This window comes from Oryzias latipes, chromosome 3 (genome assembly GCF_002234675.1).
Source record: "Oryzias latipes chromosome 3, ASM223467v1".
Taxonomy (NCBI): Eukaryota; Metazoa; Chordata; class Actinopteri; order Beloniformes; family Adrianichthyidae; genus Oryzias; species Oryzias latipes.
Genome location: NC_019861.2, coordinates 8,987,455 through 9,003,665, shown reverse-complemented (window position 1 = coordinate 9,003,665; position 16,211 = coordinate 8,987,455). Strand labels below are relative to the sequence as shown.

The following is a 16,211-nucleotide window of genomic DNA, read 5'->3' as shown; positions in this document are numbered from 1 at the left end:
TGTGGTTAATCGATGCTAAATTGTTCTGAAAGATCACCTTTATCTGTCTATGAAGCATTCCCACTCTGACAGGGTTGATATTTTCCAAGATGGAAATGTTCCCATCAATTTGGCAAAAGGAGTTGCGTAATGTCTTAAGGAATGTCCAAAAATATGGAAATCAATGTCAATCATTTTAATTAGTCTAAGCACACACAGTCTCTGCCTAAGTCAGCAGTTTTGAGAGGCTTTCCTCTAACATCTTTAAGCTTTTTTCCAGTAATAAAAAAAAAAGATATTAAATATAACCATAATCCATAATAATGCATATTTACAAATATGTTTATTCTCATGTAATTTAGGGGAGATTGTAAAATACTCATCATTTTTGATGTTGTCAATCAACACAATTAAAATATTTATTCAACTTTTGGATTTTTATCACCAACTGTTTTGAAAGGGTGTTATCATTTTCAAAATTTCTCCACTTTTTATTAAAAACTGTAAAAAACTAAACAAAAAAAAACTGCATGACAAATTACGGTGAGAGAACAAGACCCTTAGGAAAAGGGAAAAAAAATCTTAAATTCTAAAAAAAAAAAAAATTTACATATGACCAAAAGAAAAAATCTGCTAATAGGGTAAGAGAAATTATCTTAGCAAAAAATCGTTTAACAAAAGAGACCTGTTTTCCTAAATTACTAAAATTTTGCTATTAAAAACTTTCTTTATAAAATTATTTTTCTTGCATGATAGAAAATAGGACATTTTTTCTTCTTAAACTGGGGTCCTTTTAGTATCTTAAGATTCTGTTTTTGCAGTATAACTTTTACTTTTATAATTACAATTTTTGATTTCACAATAAACAAAGAAAACACTTTTTGACATTTTAACTTGAGTTTCTTTTTTCTTTATTAAAATGCCTTTCAAAATAAAGTGTCAATCAGACTGTAATGAGAGACAAATGAGAAAATCGAAAATGATTTCAAACTATTAATATTTATTTTTACTTTTTCTGTGTTCTTAAATGTTTTTCTATTTATTATTATTATTTATTTATTTATTTATTTTCTTTTAAATTATTATTATTTTCAGTGTTGTAACTTGTTGTGTTTTTTTTGTTTTCTTTGAGGGAGTAAGGTTAGGGCAGCAGAAGAGTCCATGCAAAATCTACTAACACTTGAAATTTTATACAAAAAAATGAATTAAAAATGTCACTGATCTGTGGCTGTTGGCCATGGCTCTGTGTGTATACGTTAGAAATGCAATATTTTAGAAATGTTTACTCAGGTTTGTTGTCTTGTTTCTGAGATTTTGGACTTTAGCATATGCCTCTGTTAAACAGGAGAATCAACTTTGAGTCTGTGAGAGAACGTTGTGAGAGGCTGATGGCCTCTGAAGCTAATTGCTGTTAAAAAAAAGAAAAGCATCTGGCATTTGGGGCACAAAGATGAGTGTGCCAGTGTAAGTGTCATGCAAGATATACAGCGTGTGAACCCCAGGCAAACTTTGGCCCAAATGTTGCTGTAAATCTTTTTGACACTCATGTTTTATCAATTTAGATGAGACTCCAAGTGAGTCATGATTACAGTCAGTCGTTGGTCATACCTTCCTTTGTTTTGTGTGCTTTTATGACCCTTTTACATGAGTTTTGGCTTAAAAAGAAGCAACAAATGTGTTGATATAAAATAGATTAACACCTCCTCCAGGAAAATCTATTATTTACAATATTTATATATATTTAAATCTAAATATTAGAACTAGTGTTTTTTTGTTGCTGAAGCTTTTATTTATTTATACCTTAGTTATGTATCAGTCATAGGTCCAGCCACAACCAACATAAAAAAGCAAAATAGAAAAAAAATTAAAGGTGCTGACGGTTGTAGTTGGAAACTGAAATTGAGCATAAAACAATGAGACAACGTGGACCAATTTAGCATTATCGCAATATCATCTTGTGCGATACACATATTGCAAAAGTTGGTGTAAACTGCGATAAATGCTTACTTCAACACCCAGTGCTCCCCTGAAGAAGGCAAATAAGTCACTTGGCAGTTTCTCCTCTGTTTTGCATCTGTCACAAACTGTAGAGGCTGACCCCTAAGCTACGTACGCACCGCCCCAGGCAGGGCGCATTTAAGCAGCCAGCCACTTTCATTGAAAAGTCTATTTAAACGTGCATTTTGGGCCGCTGCATTTAAGACTTTTTACGTGTACCTACACCACTTTTTATGACTGTTTTTGGGTTCTACGTACAGAATCGGTGGCCAGCTAAACCAGATCGGGCTTTGACCAATCAGTGATTGAGATTCGGAGTGACGCAACCAAATTCAGAACGTAGGTGGTTTACCTGGTGAACCCAGACGCGGCGACACACCTGACAACGTCTGCGTTTGTTTTTTAAGCAAAGATAAATCAAGCCCACCTTACATGCATGATGGTAATCCATTTCCATCACTGCATGGACGCTAGCAATGAACCGTTACCGTTTTGTACCCAAATCGCTAGATTTGTACCGCTGCAACATTCCACACAGAGCCTCGTCCAACAGTAGGCGGCAGTAGAAAGAAGCAAAAGAAGAAGCCCCCCCCCCCTGCTTGTTCAGTGTGGCTTCATATGGGTTCTTGAAGGCGCCCCAATTTCCCGGCGTGTACGTAGCATAGTAGCTACTTGACTTGCTGCCAAAGGTCATTGACGGTAAGAGACCCCATGGCATTGGGAAAAATCCACCGAAACACATTTCCACATTTAGGCAAGCTTGCAAGGAAGTTTTTCTGCATACCTGCTAGTAATTACCTAAAGAGAGACTGTTCCGTTCAACAGGAAACACACGAACATGTCAGCGCATATGATTAAAACCTTGCAAAGTAAACATGTTGGTCTGCATTACCAAGAACCTGCCATACTAAACCATACACTGAGGAAGAACGCATAGACAGAGAAATGAATATGTTTTCAAAAACAGCCCAAATGCACACATTGGTTTTATTATTGTCCTTGTTAGTTTGGACCAGAACTATTAGAAAGGTAGTTCATTCCTCTTTGGTGTGTTTCTTACCCATTCTTACCCATCACCTGTTGCCATAACTTCCTACGTAATTTACTTTGACATTATTCAAATAAAAAAGTTGCAGTGAAATAGAAATTATGTATATACTTTTTTCTATGTTTTTGTTTTGCTACTTCTTCATGTAGTGCAAGTCATATTGTCATGGCAATATAAATGATTGTAATATTGCACATTGCAAGTTTTGCTCATATTGTGCATCCCTAATGTAAGGTGAACAGGTGAGACGGAACAGGTGTGTTGGTAAGAGAACCCAGATCTGACTCGCAAAGTCAACCTGAAATTGAGTTTTACTGTACAAACTCTTCTAAATAAAATAAAATGGTTAAGGCAGAGCAGACGGCGGATGATATAAATAATTAACACACAATTTTCTATCAAAGGTCAGATTTAAGACATTTGCAATCTAAGTGCATAATCTAAAACGGGTTATTTGGGAAGCGCGTTATAAAAAACCAAACAATGTCTTTCCTGATCCCTTCCCAAAACAGCACATGAAGTATGACCTTGAATATAAAACACAGGGTCCTCTTTCGCATGCACTGGTCTTGGTCCTTTTAATACCTTTCTCATTTGTGGGAGCCACCCAAGGTTCTGTTTATTGTGGCCTACTTCATTACTGTCACTAGGCCTGTGTGGTTGCCATGGTGTTACCATTACCATGTCATTTGAATCTTAATTATCTTTCAACATCTGACTTGTGCCGGGGAATTTACCAGAAAAAACAAATAGAAAAACAAAAATTAAAAACTACCACCTGTCAGCATGCCTGACAGACATTTATTTGAACATAGACATTATTTGATAGTACAGCAAATGTTTGAGTGAAAATACTGCATTCAAATCATATTTCTTGTTTAGATGTGTTGTTTAAGCCAAACCATTAGAGAGACCACAACTAAAAATATCATTTACAAAGGACCTGTTTATATAAATATTGTAATTCTTTGTAAGATGAGGCAAAGTCTCACCTGAAACCCATTATTTACCTGAAACAAAAGAAAAATGGCCACATGCCCTGGCAGTAAATGTAAGCAACAAATTCCAGCAAAGAAAGCAAAAACTAAGTCACATCAATCTCTCAAAATCCCCATGCCAGACATAGTTTCTGCAGAGTGGCAGTAGTTCATTACAAATTTGCCTCTGAGTTGTAGGCAGGACTGTTGGTGCGGAGAACCCCCGCCTCCACTTCCCATCACCCACCCATTTACACACTCTCCCGATAGCTTACAGCCCTTCACACCCCCCAAGCTAACATAAGCGGTTTAGCGTAACCGTCTTTTGGGGTCTAGATGACCTCACTCCCAATGTTAAGTCTACATCTCAACATCTCAGAGATTTTTACTTAACTGAGATTACTGGGATATCAACAGTTACGATTTTTGTTGATGGTTGTTTGTAATACAAACAAATAAAATCCCATAAAATCCCATTTTAACATATCTGAGAAAATATCTATCATATGAAAGCATAAGTAAAGCATCTGCTGTGAAATTTCAGCCATTTTTGAAAATAAAAAAAACTCTGCTCAAAGACATGTAGTCTTGACCTTGTTAAACTGTTGCTATGAAGACAAGCATCAAAGTGTTGATGCATAGGAGGAGCGTCGTCATGCATTAAGCTCACTTAAAAGAAAAATCCGACATAATTAAAGAGAAAAGGACATTTTGTTTACAATGCAAGAACATCTGACGACAGAAGATCCGAAGACCTATTCTTCAAGTTATTATTCCTTCTTCAAGTTTACATAAACCAAGGGTACAGATACAGCTTTATGTTACCTAGCTTGAAGATGCAGTAAAGGTAGCATCATGTAAAGTTGGGTGGAAGGACTGAATATTCAATTCTGATCTGGGTCTTTGATGTCACAACACTCTGCTAAACTAAACTACTCATAAAATGGAATAATTTATCACTTAGTCTTGCCCAAAAAGGGTTTGTTTTAGGGCCAATATAAAATTAAATAGATATTCGAGAATGTGTCAAAAGAATAGGAGACTAAAGTCTTAAAACTGTACGCAAAACGTCAACATTTTAAAATTATCAATACTTTACAAGAATATTTATAATTCCATGAGTTATAAATTGAGAGTTTATGAAATTAAATTCATAAAGTTATTTTTACTAAGAGAAACGGAATTAACAACAAAAAAGAACAATCGTATTTTAGTGTGACAGACGTAGTGGGCATTGTAAATGGTTACTTCAGCATTGGTTTCACAGATATGGAAAGTCTTTTAGTGAGTCAACTAGGTGTAATTTTAAGTATTAGAACATTTAAAAGAATTTACAGGAAATTGGACCTCCTCAGAAGAAAATGTCACAGATTTAGTAGAAGTCTGGTCTTTCATGGAGAAAAAAATGGAGTTGGCCGGCTGCAGGGATACTGTTGGGTACATCAACGAAAAATTCACAGGGGTTTTGTGGTTCTCCAAGAGACACTGACATTAGTGAGAAAGGTTCTTGACCCACAAGTAGATTTCCAGTGGGCTTACCGTTTATGCAGTACGGTTGCAGAGGTCCAAATGCATCATGGCGTATGGATTCCTGTGTAAACCTAAGGCCTTATGGCATCGCCATAAATGGCTACATTGATGGATTTAGTCGGCATGTAATGTGAATGGAGGTTTACACCGCAACCTTTATTTTTGAAAACTATAGCTTTTTGGTAGTAAAATTACGACTTCATTCTCACGATATTAAACTTGAATATTGAATGGAATGTTTGGAATGTATGTACTAAATGAATGGAATGTATTTACCGTGTTTATTTGAACTGTATATGATGAAATTTGAGCACAGGTGATGGTGTGAAAAATGTTAAAATTATGCAATGTTTTATAAAGGGAGCAGACAATTATAGGAATAGTTTTTCTCAATTCTGCTCCTTTCAATCATGAAAATGTTCAATAATGTACAAGAAAAACATGTAAAGATATTTGAAGATCAAAAATTTTCATAAAAGGAACAAATAAATAAATAGAAATAGAAAAAAAGTTTTTAAGACCTAATACTCATAAAGTTATGGCTTTTTTCTTATAAGTTTATGACTTTCTCCTTGTAAATTGTTGCCTTTTTTTCCTCATTCTTTTATGCCATTATTCTTATATAACAAATTTTCCACTACATAAGATGATTAAAAAGAAATAGAAAACAGTAGTCCACCCTATAATCCATGGAATAATTCTAGTTGTGTTAGCCAATGTCAAAGCAATCTGGAGGTACACAGCACTCTGTCAAAATGTTTGGTTGGGTGTTATTGTGAATACGCTAGCGTGGCTTCCAAGTTGCGGTATTAGACTTTTTTTGTTTTGTTTGTTTGTTTGTTTACACATTACTAACTTGGTTTGGAATTAGCGTAGTCACAGTAACTTTGGTTTTAGCAGTATCAGTCTGTTTTTTATTTGTTGCAAACAAGTTTGGGAGTTACAGGTGTTGTAAAAACTCAAAATTGCCTAGCCCTTGTGGCTAACAAGTAGCGTGTTACAAACAAATCCTAGAGTTGATGTCAATGTTAATAAAGTCTGACTGACAGATGTATCTTATAGTTCAGGTGCCTTATAGTGCAGAAATAAGAAAATACTCCATTGTCTGTTTATATTATGTTGAGTTATTTTTAAGATTTCATTGCTTGCTACACCACTGATATCACTTTATGCAAATCTCCAAGAATTCCATTCCAACTGACTCATTCAAATTTGATGTTGTGGGGGGGTCCCAGCTGATATCAGTTTCAAAGTAGAGTCTGCTAAGGTAACAGACATTAAAGACACTGAAAGGACAACAAGAAATGTTGGAAAATATGTCTTTAAAGATGCATAAAGGTGGATCGTTTTAATCTGGATGGAAAAACGAGGCAAACACATCAGAGCAGCCTAACCCTGAGCTAGAGGTTCACAGTCATATCTCATGCAGCTAATGTCAATGCAGCCTTGTGTTCTGCCTAAGTATCAATTGATTTTTACAATGACACATGGCCACATGTCTCTAATGCTGTTTATGACCCAAGTGACCAACTCAATTTATTCAAACGATGTACTTCTTTTTTTCAAGCTCATGTACCAGAAGCTGCCAAAACCCAATTTTTGCAAAAAAAAGAATGTTTATAAAATTCATTAAAAATGACTCCCATACCAGAGGGTCAAATGATCAGTTCCCACAATAAAGGTTGATATTGACCGTTTCTCAGAATCTACAAATGAAATAGTATAAGAGGAGTCAAAAAAATTAGAGGGCTAAAAAAAAAAATGGGAGGCAGATGCAGCTTATATTCCTTTGTGACACTGCTATATCATAAAATAAGGCTGCCGTAAATGATGAGCATGTTGAGGGCCTGTGACCTTCAAAGCTTTCATATAGTACAGAAAATAGTCAGCCTTTGCCTGCCAGGTCGCTATCAAATTACAAACACATAATTCATAAGGTTTACCCTCCCACCAAAACAAAACCTGTCTGTAATTATAATATATTTTAATTCCATTTTGGTCTTTTTGTTACTTAAGATATATATAGAGAGAGAGACAGCAATATATATATATATATATATATATATATATATATATATATATATATATATATTTTTATGGAGAGAGTGAGACAGCAATATATATATATATGTATATATATATATTTACATGTATGTATATATATATATTTATATATATGTATGTATATATATATATTTATATATATGTATGTATATATATATGTATGTATGTATGTATGTATGTATGTATGTATGTATGTATGTATGTATGTATGTATGTATGTATGTATGTATGTATGTATGTATGTATGTATGTATGTATGTATGTATGTATGTATGTATGTATGTATGTATGTATATATATATATATATATATATATATATATATATATTTTTTTTTTTTTTAAACAACGTTTCTCTAAATCAAAATAGCACTTTGGGGTTGTTTTTGTGAAGAATGAACATTATAACCTTTGTAAAATTGTTTTCTTAGCATTGACATTATTTTATCTAAAACTAACATAACAAGTTATGACACATAATTTTGATGCCCTTGGAATAAATCCTTGGAACTTTGCATTAAGTTAATTGGAGCCTCACCTGGTGTTTAAGACATTTTTCATGTTTTTTACCCTCATGTTTGCATTGTTTGTGGATTTATACATTTGATTATGTCTCTACATGTTTGATCTTTTGGTATAAAACATAAAACTGTTTGGTCTCAACTGTGAAGTTTAAAATGACTAAGGTTACAAAACAGAATTGAGCTTTATGGACTGTTTCAGGTTCATTGTGGAATTATTGAGTAAAATAATCAAACATAACTGAAGAAAGGAAGATGGGGTTGTGTTAAATAAAAATAGATTCCAAGCATTGCCACAGAAAAGAAAAAAACAGTTGTAGGATAAATTAAACAAATTGTGAAGCTAAGGGTTAAGCAAGATGCAACAAAAACTGAGAATAGTTGCCTAACAGAAGAAAATCGAGGCCAGTTGCAGGATAGAGAGCAATGATAAAGATTCTATGAGAGGCACAAATTTGTTTACACATTAAAAGTTGACTTTTTTATCCCAATAGTCACCAAGAAACAAGTAAAATAAATCACTTCATAGAATTTCCAATCAGAAATAAAAGCAAAAAAGAAAACTCCGGCACAAAAAAAATAGGTACAAAAACAACAAGCAACTTTAAATGTATTTTCAAAACTCTTCTTGGATATTTTGCTGCCAAATTTAGCATTATATGCTTTGTGGCTGTGCGGATCTCTTTAGGAACTGGCAGCATCTCGCTTGTGCTTTCCCAGTTGGGAAAAATAACTAAAGGTTGAGTGTTACAGTTGAAGGATCACCTTTGCCTGGAAATCACTTTGCCTTTAAAAGCACACAGCGTTCTGAGTGCATTTTTTATGAGGAGTTCAAACAAACCAAGTAATAAATAGTTGATTACATCTGTGCGGTCTGATAATTACTTTTCAAGACTGTCCTCCTCGGGAGATAACAAGCAGTCCATGCTGACCCACCAACTTTTTAACCGTGACCAACTGGTGCTTGCAAGTGTGATGATGGCATGCATTATTTAACGTGTAGCTGGAAAAAACGAAATTCCACAGCTTCTCCAACAACTGAAGTTTCTGTGAAAATAGTAAATGATGCAGGTTAAGACGTCAACTCCAAACGCTCTGTGGGACAGAAAGAACCCCGCGCAGTACATGAAAAATGTCTCGGCATCACAACATCTGCCTGTGCAATAAATGTATCGCAAAAGATGGCATAAACTACGAAAAATGCTAAAACAATCTTATGGCAGCTTTAAGGATTAATACACCCCTTTGTGTTGTTGACCAATCAAAAATAGATGCCCGCCTCCTATGTAGATGTGGGTCATTAGGAGAATAATTTAAGATACTTTTGTTTAAATAAAGCTGTTGCAGTGATATAGAATGATGTATTAGCCCTTGTGCTATCCAAGGCACTATAACATTGGGAGTTGGGTCATCTAGACCCACTAGACAGTGCACTGAACCTTTTTATTAAATGACTTGTGATCTTCACTGGTTTCCATGGATTACATGAAATCCTATTCACCTTTATCCGCCTTTGTCATGGTAGGGAGAAAACGTCCATGTAAGGGTGGGGTCATCTGGACCCAATAAGATAGCACAAGGGTTAACTGTTTTTTTTTTGTTTTGTTATTAGTTTATTTATTGAAAAATCATATCGTCGTCGCAATAGTTCTTAGGGATTTCCCGATCCCCAAACACAAAGATTCAGACTCGATCGGAATCAGATGTGATATCCCAATCAAATATTCTTATTATTATCATTGCTATATATTTCATTTCGAGCTTATTTTTAAAGATAAATGCTCTGCCAGTTTATCATGAATGGAACACGACATCTTATTGTCGTAAGATCACAAATCATTGAAGAAAAAGGTTTCACACACTGTCTTGTGGGGTCCAGATGACCCCACTCCCAACGTGAGTGGGGTCATCTGGACTCCACAAGACAGCCCAAGGGTTAAGTTCAATTTCTCTTAAGCCAAATGGCTGTAGGACTTCTGTTAATAAATGTTTAAATTGCCAGCATGATCAGAAATGTGTTTCTTTTTAATGAGAATGGCTCTCTCCATGCTGCAGACAGAGAGAGACAGCTGCCAAGGGACTGTCGAAAAAGTGTAAGCTCCAAGAAAAGTAATTTTTTTAAATAAATGATTAATGCCACAAAACAACCAAAATGAAAATATGGTTAAATTGGGAAGAGTTAATCATGAATCCTCATCCTTAAATTCTTGCTAAAACAACATTATTGGAAGACAGTCATTACATTTGTATTTTTGATGGAGATATAAATGATATATGATCAAAAATATTCAATAATTCTGAAGATACTAAAGATACAGTCACCAAACCTGACTAATTATCTACCATTTTTATAAGTAAATACTTACCTATTTTTTTTTTTTTTTTTTGTAATTGCACTTCTAATAGATTATTATTGAAGCTACTTTACAGAAGGGCTCTGTTTAAGCGTTAAAAAATAACAGAAGGTAAGTAAAATAAAAATGGGGAAACTCTGGATCTGTTCACTAAACTTTTTTTTGGTATTACAAAGGTATCAGATCAGGACTCAGAATCTGCATTCTTTCAATTAAATGACTGGGAATCAGATCGGGGCAAAAAAAAAATGTAAAAAAAAAGCAACCTGACAGGGACATCCCTATTAATGTGTAACAATAATCAACTTCATTAATGAACGAATTTAAAATCTTACAATCCAACCTGATCAATCTGTCTGAGGCGAGTTGTTTATCAAATCAAGCTATACCATTATAAAATTGTTTCAAAACTAAATAAATCAATTATAATTGATATTTGAACTGAGACATGGTATTTTTATTTTATTATAATGTCAAAACGACCATCACAGCGGGCAACATACATGTGTTGAGTCCATCATTCTAGTCCAATGTGTGAAAACACTTTGAATTTAGCAAAGACGTGTCACCAAACAGTAGAATAATGTTGTTCTGTCTGTATTATCTTTAGGCAGAAAAACAACAGTGGGCTGAACTTGACCTTCATTCTTGTTTACTTGTTTGCATTTTTTTTTTTACACATATTTAATTTAGACTTGATTATTTGAAGACATCCAAGGAATGTGGGAAACTTCACCTGGACTGTTCAGTGCTCAGGTATTTATCTTCTTTTTGGCTAAAGATGTCCTGGATCCATCTTAGGTCAGTGGATCAGATCGTTCAGAATGAACGACTATGAATCGTATCATCATCCACAAATTACAGTATGAATCAAATATTTGTTAAAATAAATCATTGCACCCCTACTAAGATCGCACATGGCAAGTTGTCCTTATGCCATGCAGTCCTGGACAGAAGTACCATTTCTTTTACCCAGGAAGCTATAGTTGTTGGTGTTTAGCACCTCACTATTACTAAATATGTATTAATTTAAAACCAAAGATGACTTTTTTTGAGGTCATGAGGAGGAGATGGCTGCGTTTTCTACTGACAGAATAGTCAAAGACGACCATGGATACTTATAGACCAGACCAGCTGGAGAAACCTGTACTGATGTGATCAGTTGTTAGGTTAATGGATGCAACTTCTCCTTCCAGCCTCCCTTGTCTCCCTGCTTCCACGTTCCCATCACTCCACAGTCGGAGGTGCAGTTTGCGGAGGAGCGCAGGGACTCACAACAGGACCTGCTATTCCTAACGACATACAGCAAGGACTCTTGTCTTTTCCCACACTTTTCCTATCAGTCCACGCCGCAAAAAGTGCTGAAAAGCAGAAGAGGCGCCGACAGCGGAACGACAAAAGGATGACTGTACCGGTCGGAATTGGCAAAGATAATGGTCTGGTTAAACAGATCAGGTCCTCCTTCCTCCTCTCTTAAGTCTTGGATGCCCAAAGTGCTTTCGGGGATGAAGGATTCCCTATCTTGGCAGGATCGGGAAAACCCTCAGATTAGTAATTCCAGATCTCTCTCTCTCTCTCTGTGAAGGATGAAACAGAAAAGAAAGAAAGAAAAAATTGTTGAGTTACCTGGTGTTGAGGCTGAAAGCTGGACACAGAAGCAGTAAGCCAATAGCTTGGATGAATTTCATAGCTGTCTCCCAGTCCCGCTTCCTCTTCCTTCTCATATGCCTCGCGCCTTTCTGCGTCCCCGGCTCTGTCGCTCTCCAGCTGGATGCCCGGGTTTTTAGCGCACTCTCTGCGCGCGCGCGCACACACACCCAGACACACGAACCGCGCGCGCAGACAGATGCAACACAGTGGCTCGGCGAGAGGGAGGATCTCTGGCTTTAAATAACACAGGGACACGGACTGACTTGGTAATGGAAAAGAGCGGGCGGGGCTGAAATCAAGAGACAGAGATGTAGGAGTGATATGATGTCAGCGCCCACGCTGCTCCGGCTATTGGTGAGAGGTTGGTTTTTTTTTCTACATCTTTATTTATTTTATTTTATTTTTTTGCTGTTATTTGGTCCCGCCTCAAGCAAAACACCTCTTCATTCATTTCACCCTGCGTCCTGATGTATGGAGATACAGCAGACTGTAGCAAAAAAGAATGAAGGAGCAGGATAAACACCTCCAGTAAAACAACTCAGACAGTTTATAACTCAAACAAACAAAAGTCCAGCTTAAAAAAAAACAATTACCAAAATTGTTTTAACCCACAGGAAGAAATCCCTCAACCTTATAAACTAAACATCCAAATCATATTTGATAAACATTTCTGAAATCCCTTTTTATTGGTATAATCAAACATTTCTTAAAAACCTATGACTTAGTCCATGTTTTCTGTTCTGTAGTTCATTACCAGTCCACTAGGGGCAGTAGAAGGGCTTTTCCTGCTCATTTCAAAAATGGCTGCCTCCGTGAAATCTCAGAAACACTTTTGGCGGGAAAAGTTTAGTTCGTTTTCTAAACTTTGTGGTGAGAATACCTCATCTGTTGTTATCCTTGATTTTATTTTATTTTTTTAACCCTTTGATGCACCACATGGGTCAAAAGTGACTCAGCTGAGTTTTTACTATTGATATCTTTGCAATAAATTAATATTATCATTAAGTCGTCAAGGATTACCTGTCTTGACAGGAAGTAGTAGTTATTTTCAATTAATTTATTTTAGACCATCACACATGATTATTTGATTTTTTCATTTCATACTTTTTGAATAACAACTGTCGTTGTATTACTACCGCTCTAATGCGCAACATGGGTACAAAATGACTCATTCATTTTCTATGTTATTTCTTATATGGGTCAGAATTTACATGATATGATTTTGAAATACATTACATTTGATTTGATAACTACCTGCTATATTGAAAAATGCAACAGGTTGTTGATATTAACTTTTTTATAATATAGTTCCATGTTAAGTGTGGATCAAATGAAGTGTTTTTTTTTCCTGAACACATGTCAATATTTTTGTTTCTTGAAGTAACATTGTGCTGAGGAAAACCTAACTAAATCATCCAACATATAAAATATATATGTCATAGAAATACATTATTTATTTATCTGTTGTGGATTTTATTCATGAGGTTTAAAAAATGGATTAATGCCCCAAAATGTGAAATTTCTGTCTTTTTTATGTGGTCATTTATACAAAGTGAGCAGAATATGACCATGATGCCATCGAAGCGTCTTTTTTTCTTCTTTCCTTTGCTGTAAAATAAAATTTGTCGATGAATAAAATATATTTTCACTTCTAAAGTGAAAAACTCTGACCATCAGGGATGTTAAGCGGCGGTCCCCAACCCCCGGGCGGCGGACCGGTCCGTGGGTCATTTGGTACCGGAAAGAATAAATAACTTGCATGAGTTCCATTTTATTTATCTCGGTATCTGAAGGATGTTTTATTTTGAAAAATTGCCCAATTCTCTGTTACATCCGTCTGTCATTTTTGACGCAGGTCAAGGCGCTCCTCTCACTCACGTGATAGGTCACCGCTAAAATAAAACCCAGGAGCTAGCAAAATGAGTAGAAAAAAAACGTCTTTGGAAAGTTTCTTTGCCAAGGGGAAAACGCCCAGCCAGGAGACAGAAGAGGAGCCTACCACTTCCGAAAAAAAGAAAGCTACATTTAATAGACAGTACTTCTTTTTTGCACCATGAGTGTGGGAAGTGGAGAGGATGATGACACCTGTGTGATGTACTATGACATGCGTGTGAAAATAAAAGCTCAGGGTTCGTTTTATCACTTTTTTGACCCTCCCTCATCCTAATATTGCTTCAATAATCATCTGCCTACTTTTGATAGACCGATCCGTGAAAAATTGTGTGACGTCACACCGGGTCGTGGCGTGAAATAGGTTGAGGACCACGGATGTAAAGAATACAGATACATAACGAAAAACAGATAAAGTTATGAGAGTGACAGCAGTATCAGTTGAAAACCATTGTAAGTGGGGAAAGAATCTACACCGATTTCATGAAGTGAAAATCTAATTAATATGAGCATATGAGCATTTTACGACAACTGTTTTTGAAGCCACTGTGTTCTGAAGATTAAAACATTGATGGTTTATTTTAATAATTACCTTTTAATACATGTTTTTTGCAAAAATTGTTAAAACGCGATGCATAATCTCTATTCGCCATTCTAGTGAGCATCGATGTTTTCTTGCACTGGGAAATTTCTGGGACACTGAATTCTGGAATTGTAGATTCGGACAGCACTAGAAAATGGCAGACGCACTGTATAGTGAGTAATGTAGGAATTCGGACACAACCCATTTCTTTTTCTTTTTTTTTCTAACTTATCCTGTCCCATTTCTTTTTCTCCTGTAGCCAAAGTTGGAGACTAATCTCGTTTCTGAATCAAGGGAGGTTCTAAACAAGGATTGTGACAGGTGAAGTCTATGTCCTGGATTAGATGCATTGGCTTTTTTTACAATAAGCCACTCCAGCAGCAGTCAGTTCCTTGTGAATCCCTCCCAAACTCTTGATTGGTATCAAAGTCATGTCACATATTTTATCTATCCACCTTCAATCCATTACATTTGTTATATTTCATACAGCTTTTTGTTCATCTGGTTGGATGCAGTAAAAGCATCTCAGCAGTGTGTGACCAGGCCAGTGACCAGCACAAAGGAGTACAAACGTCCGTGTTGCTTCCATGTGAAAATTGGAACTGAAGCTTCCTGTCCTGAACAAATACGTGAGTCAATGATTTCTACATATGAACACATACTCAACTCTGCTGCTTTTTACCTCAGTAATCTGGGAGATTTTTCAAATGTTAGAATCATAATTTATTTTTAGAATAAAGCAGTTACTACTCTGCTATTCACCAAGTTATACTATCTAAAAAAAGTAGATATAAAACAGCTTTTTTTTAACAGCGAGATAACGTATTCAAAAAAGAGATAACAGAAATCCAATACTGAATAGAACAGCATAGAGAGCTATTTCGACAATGATAGACAAGTTAGAATGAGTAATGATAGGATCACGTCCCTCCAACCTTTTCACCAACTGCTTTGGTATTCCATATTGACCTTATGAAGTAAAAGTAGCTCAAGAACAGATTGTTGGACAAAATAGAAGAATAATTCAAGTGTGAGTTTGTATCATGCTAAAGAGTTTATAAAAAGAGGTGGAGGTCACACACCATAAGCATGATAAATGATTTCTATTATGCATTTAATAGAGTTTGGAGTATATTGCATGCAGGTACTGTTCCATTCTAAAAAATCACCCCTCATTTATTTGGTCTAATTAAAGGCTCACGCACGGACAGCCGTAGTGACCGGTTGAGATGACTCGGCTAGACAACAGCCCTTGTTGGTAACCAGGAACGAGGCCTCAGAGGAGCCCTGTAATTTATCTAAGTCAAGGATCACATCAGCCTGAAACTTGCAGTCAAGCTCCTCTCAGCCAACCTGTTGAGCTTTTTATCATAATGAGGAGTAATTACCAATAAATGATCGTAGATTGTTGATATTATGCAAAAATCACATTTGAATAAATCTCCATAGTCGAGTCGGAATATCTTGGCGGTTAATTTGTGTGTTTTTCCGATTGTTCCAAATGTTATGAAGCATGTCTGTTTTTTCACTCAGAATACTTATTGAAATATTTTTTGCATTTCTCTTCAGTCTTTTTTTTTTATTGGAAAGCCAATTTACTTGCAGTTTATTTATCAATA

At 35.6% G+C, this 16,211-nt stretch overlaps 1 protein-coding gene across 3 annotated transcripts in view; it reads right to left on the bottom strand.

Annotated features, from left to right (window-relative positions):
- Positions 1-12,410, bottom strand: part of luzp2 (leucine zipper protein 2) — a 238,041-nt gene extending 225,631 nt beyond the window's left edge. Inside the window, exon 1 of one of the 3 annotated variants that reach the window (XM_023952509.1) lies at positions 12,096-12,410. In XM_023952509.1, coding sequence (XP_023808277.1) covers positions 12,096-12,193 — 98 coding nt within the window. In that variant the 5' untranslated portion in view covers positions 12,194-12,410. The remainder of the gene's footprint in view (positions 1-12,095) is intronic. The other 2 variants (XM_023952504.1, XM_023952501.1) reach the window with 2 other exon arrangements.
- Positions 12,411-16,211: the final 3,801 nt, after the last annotated feature.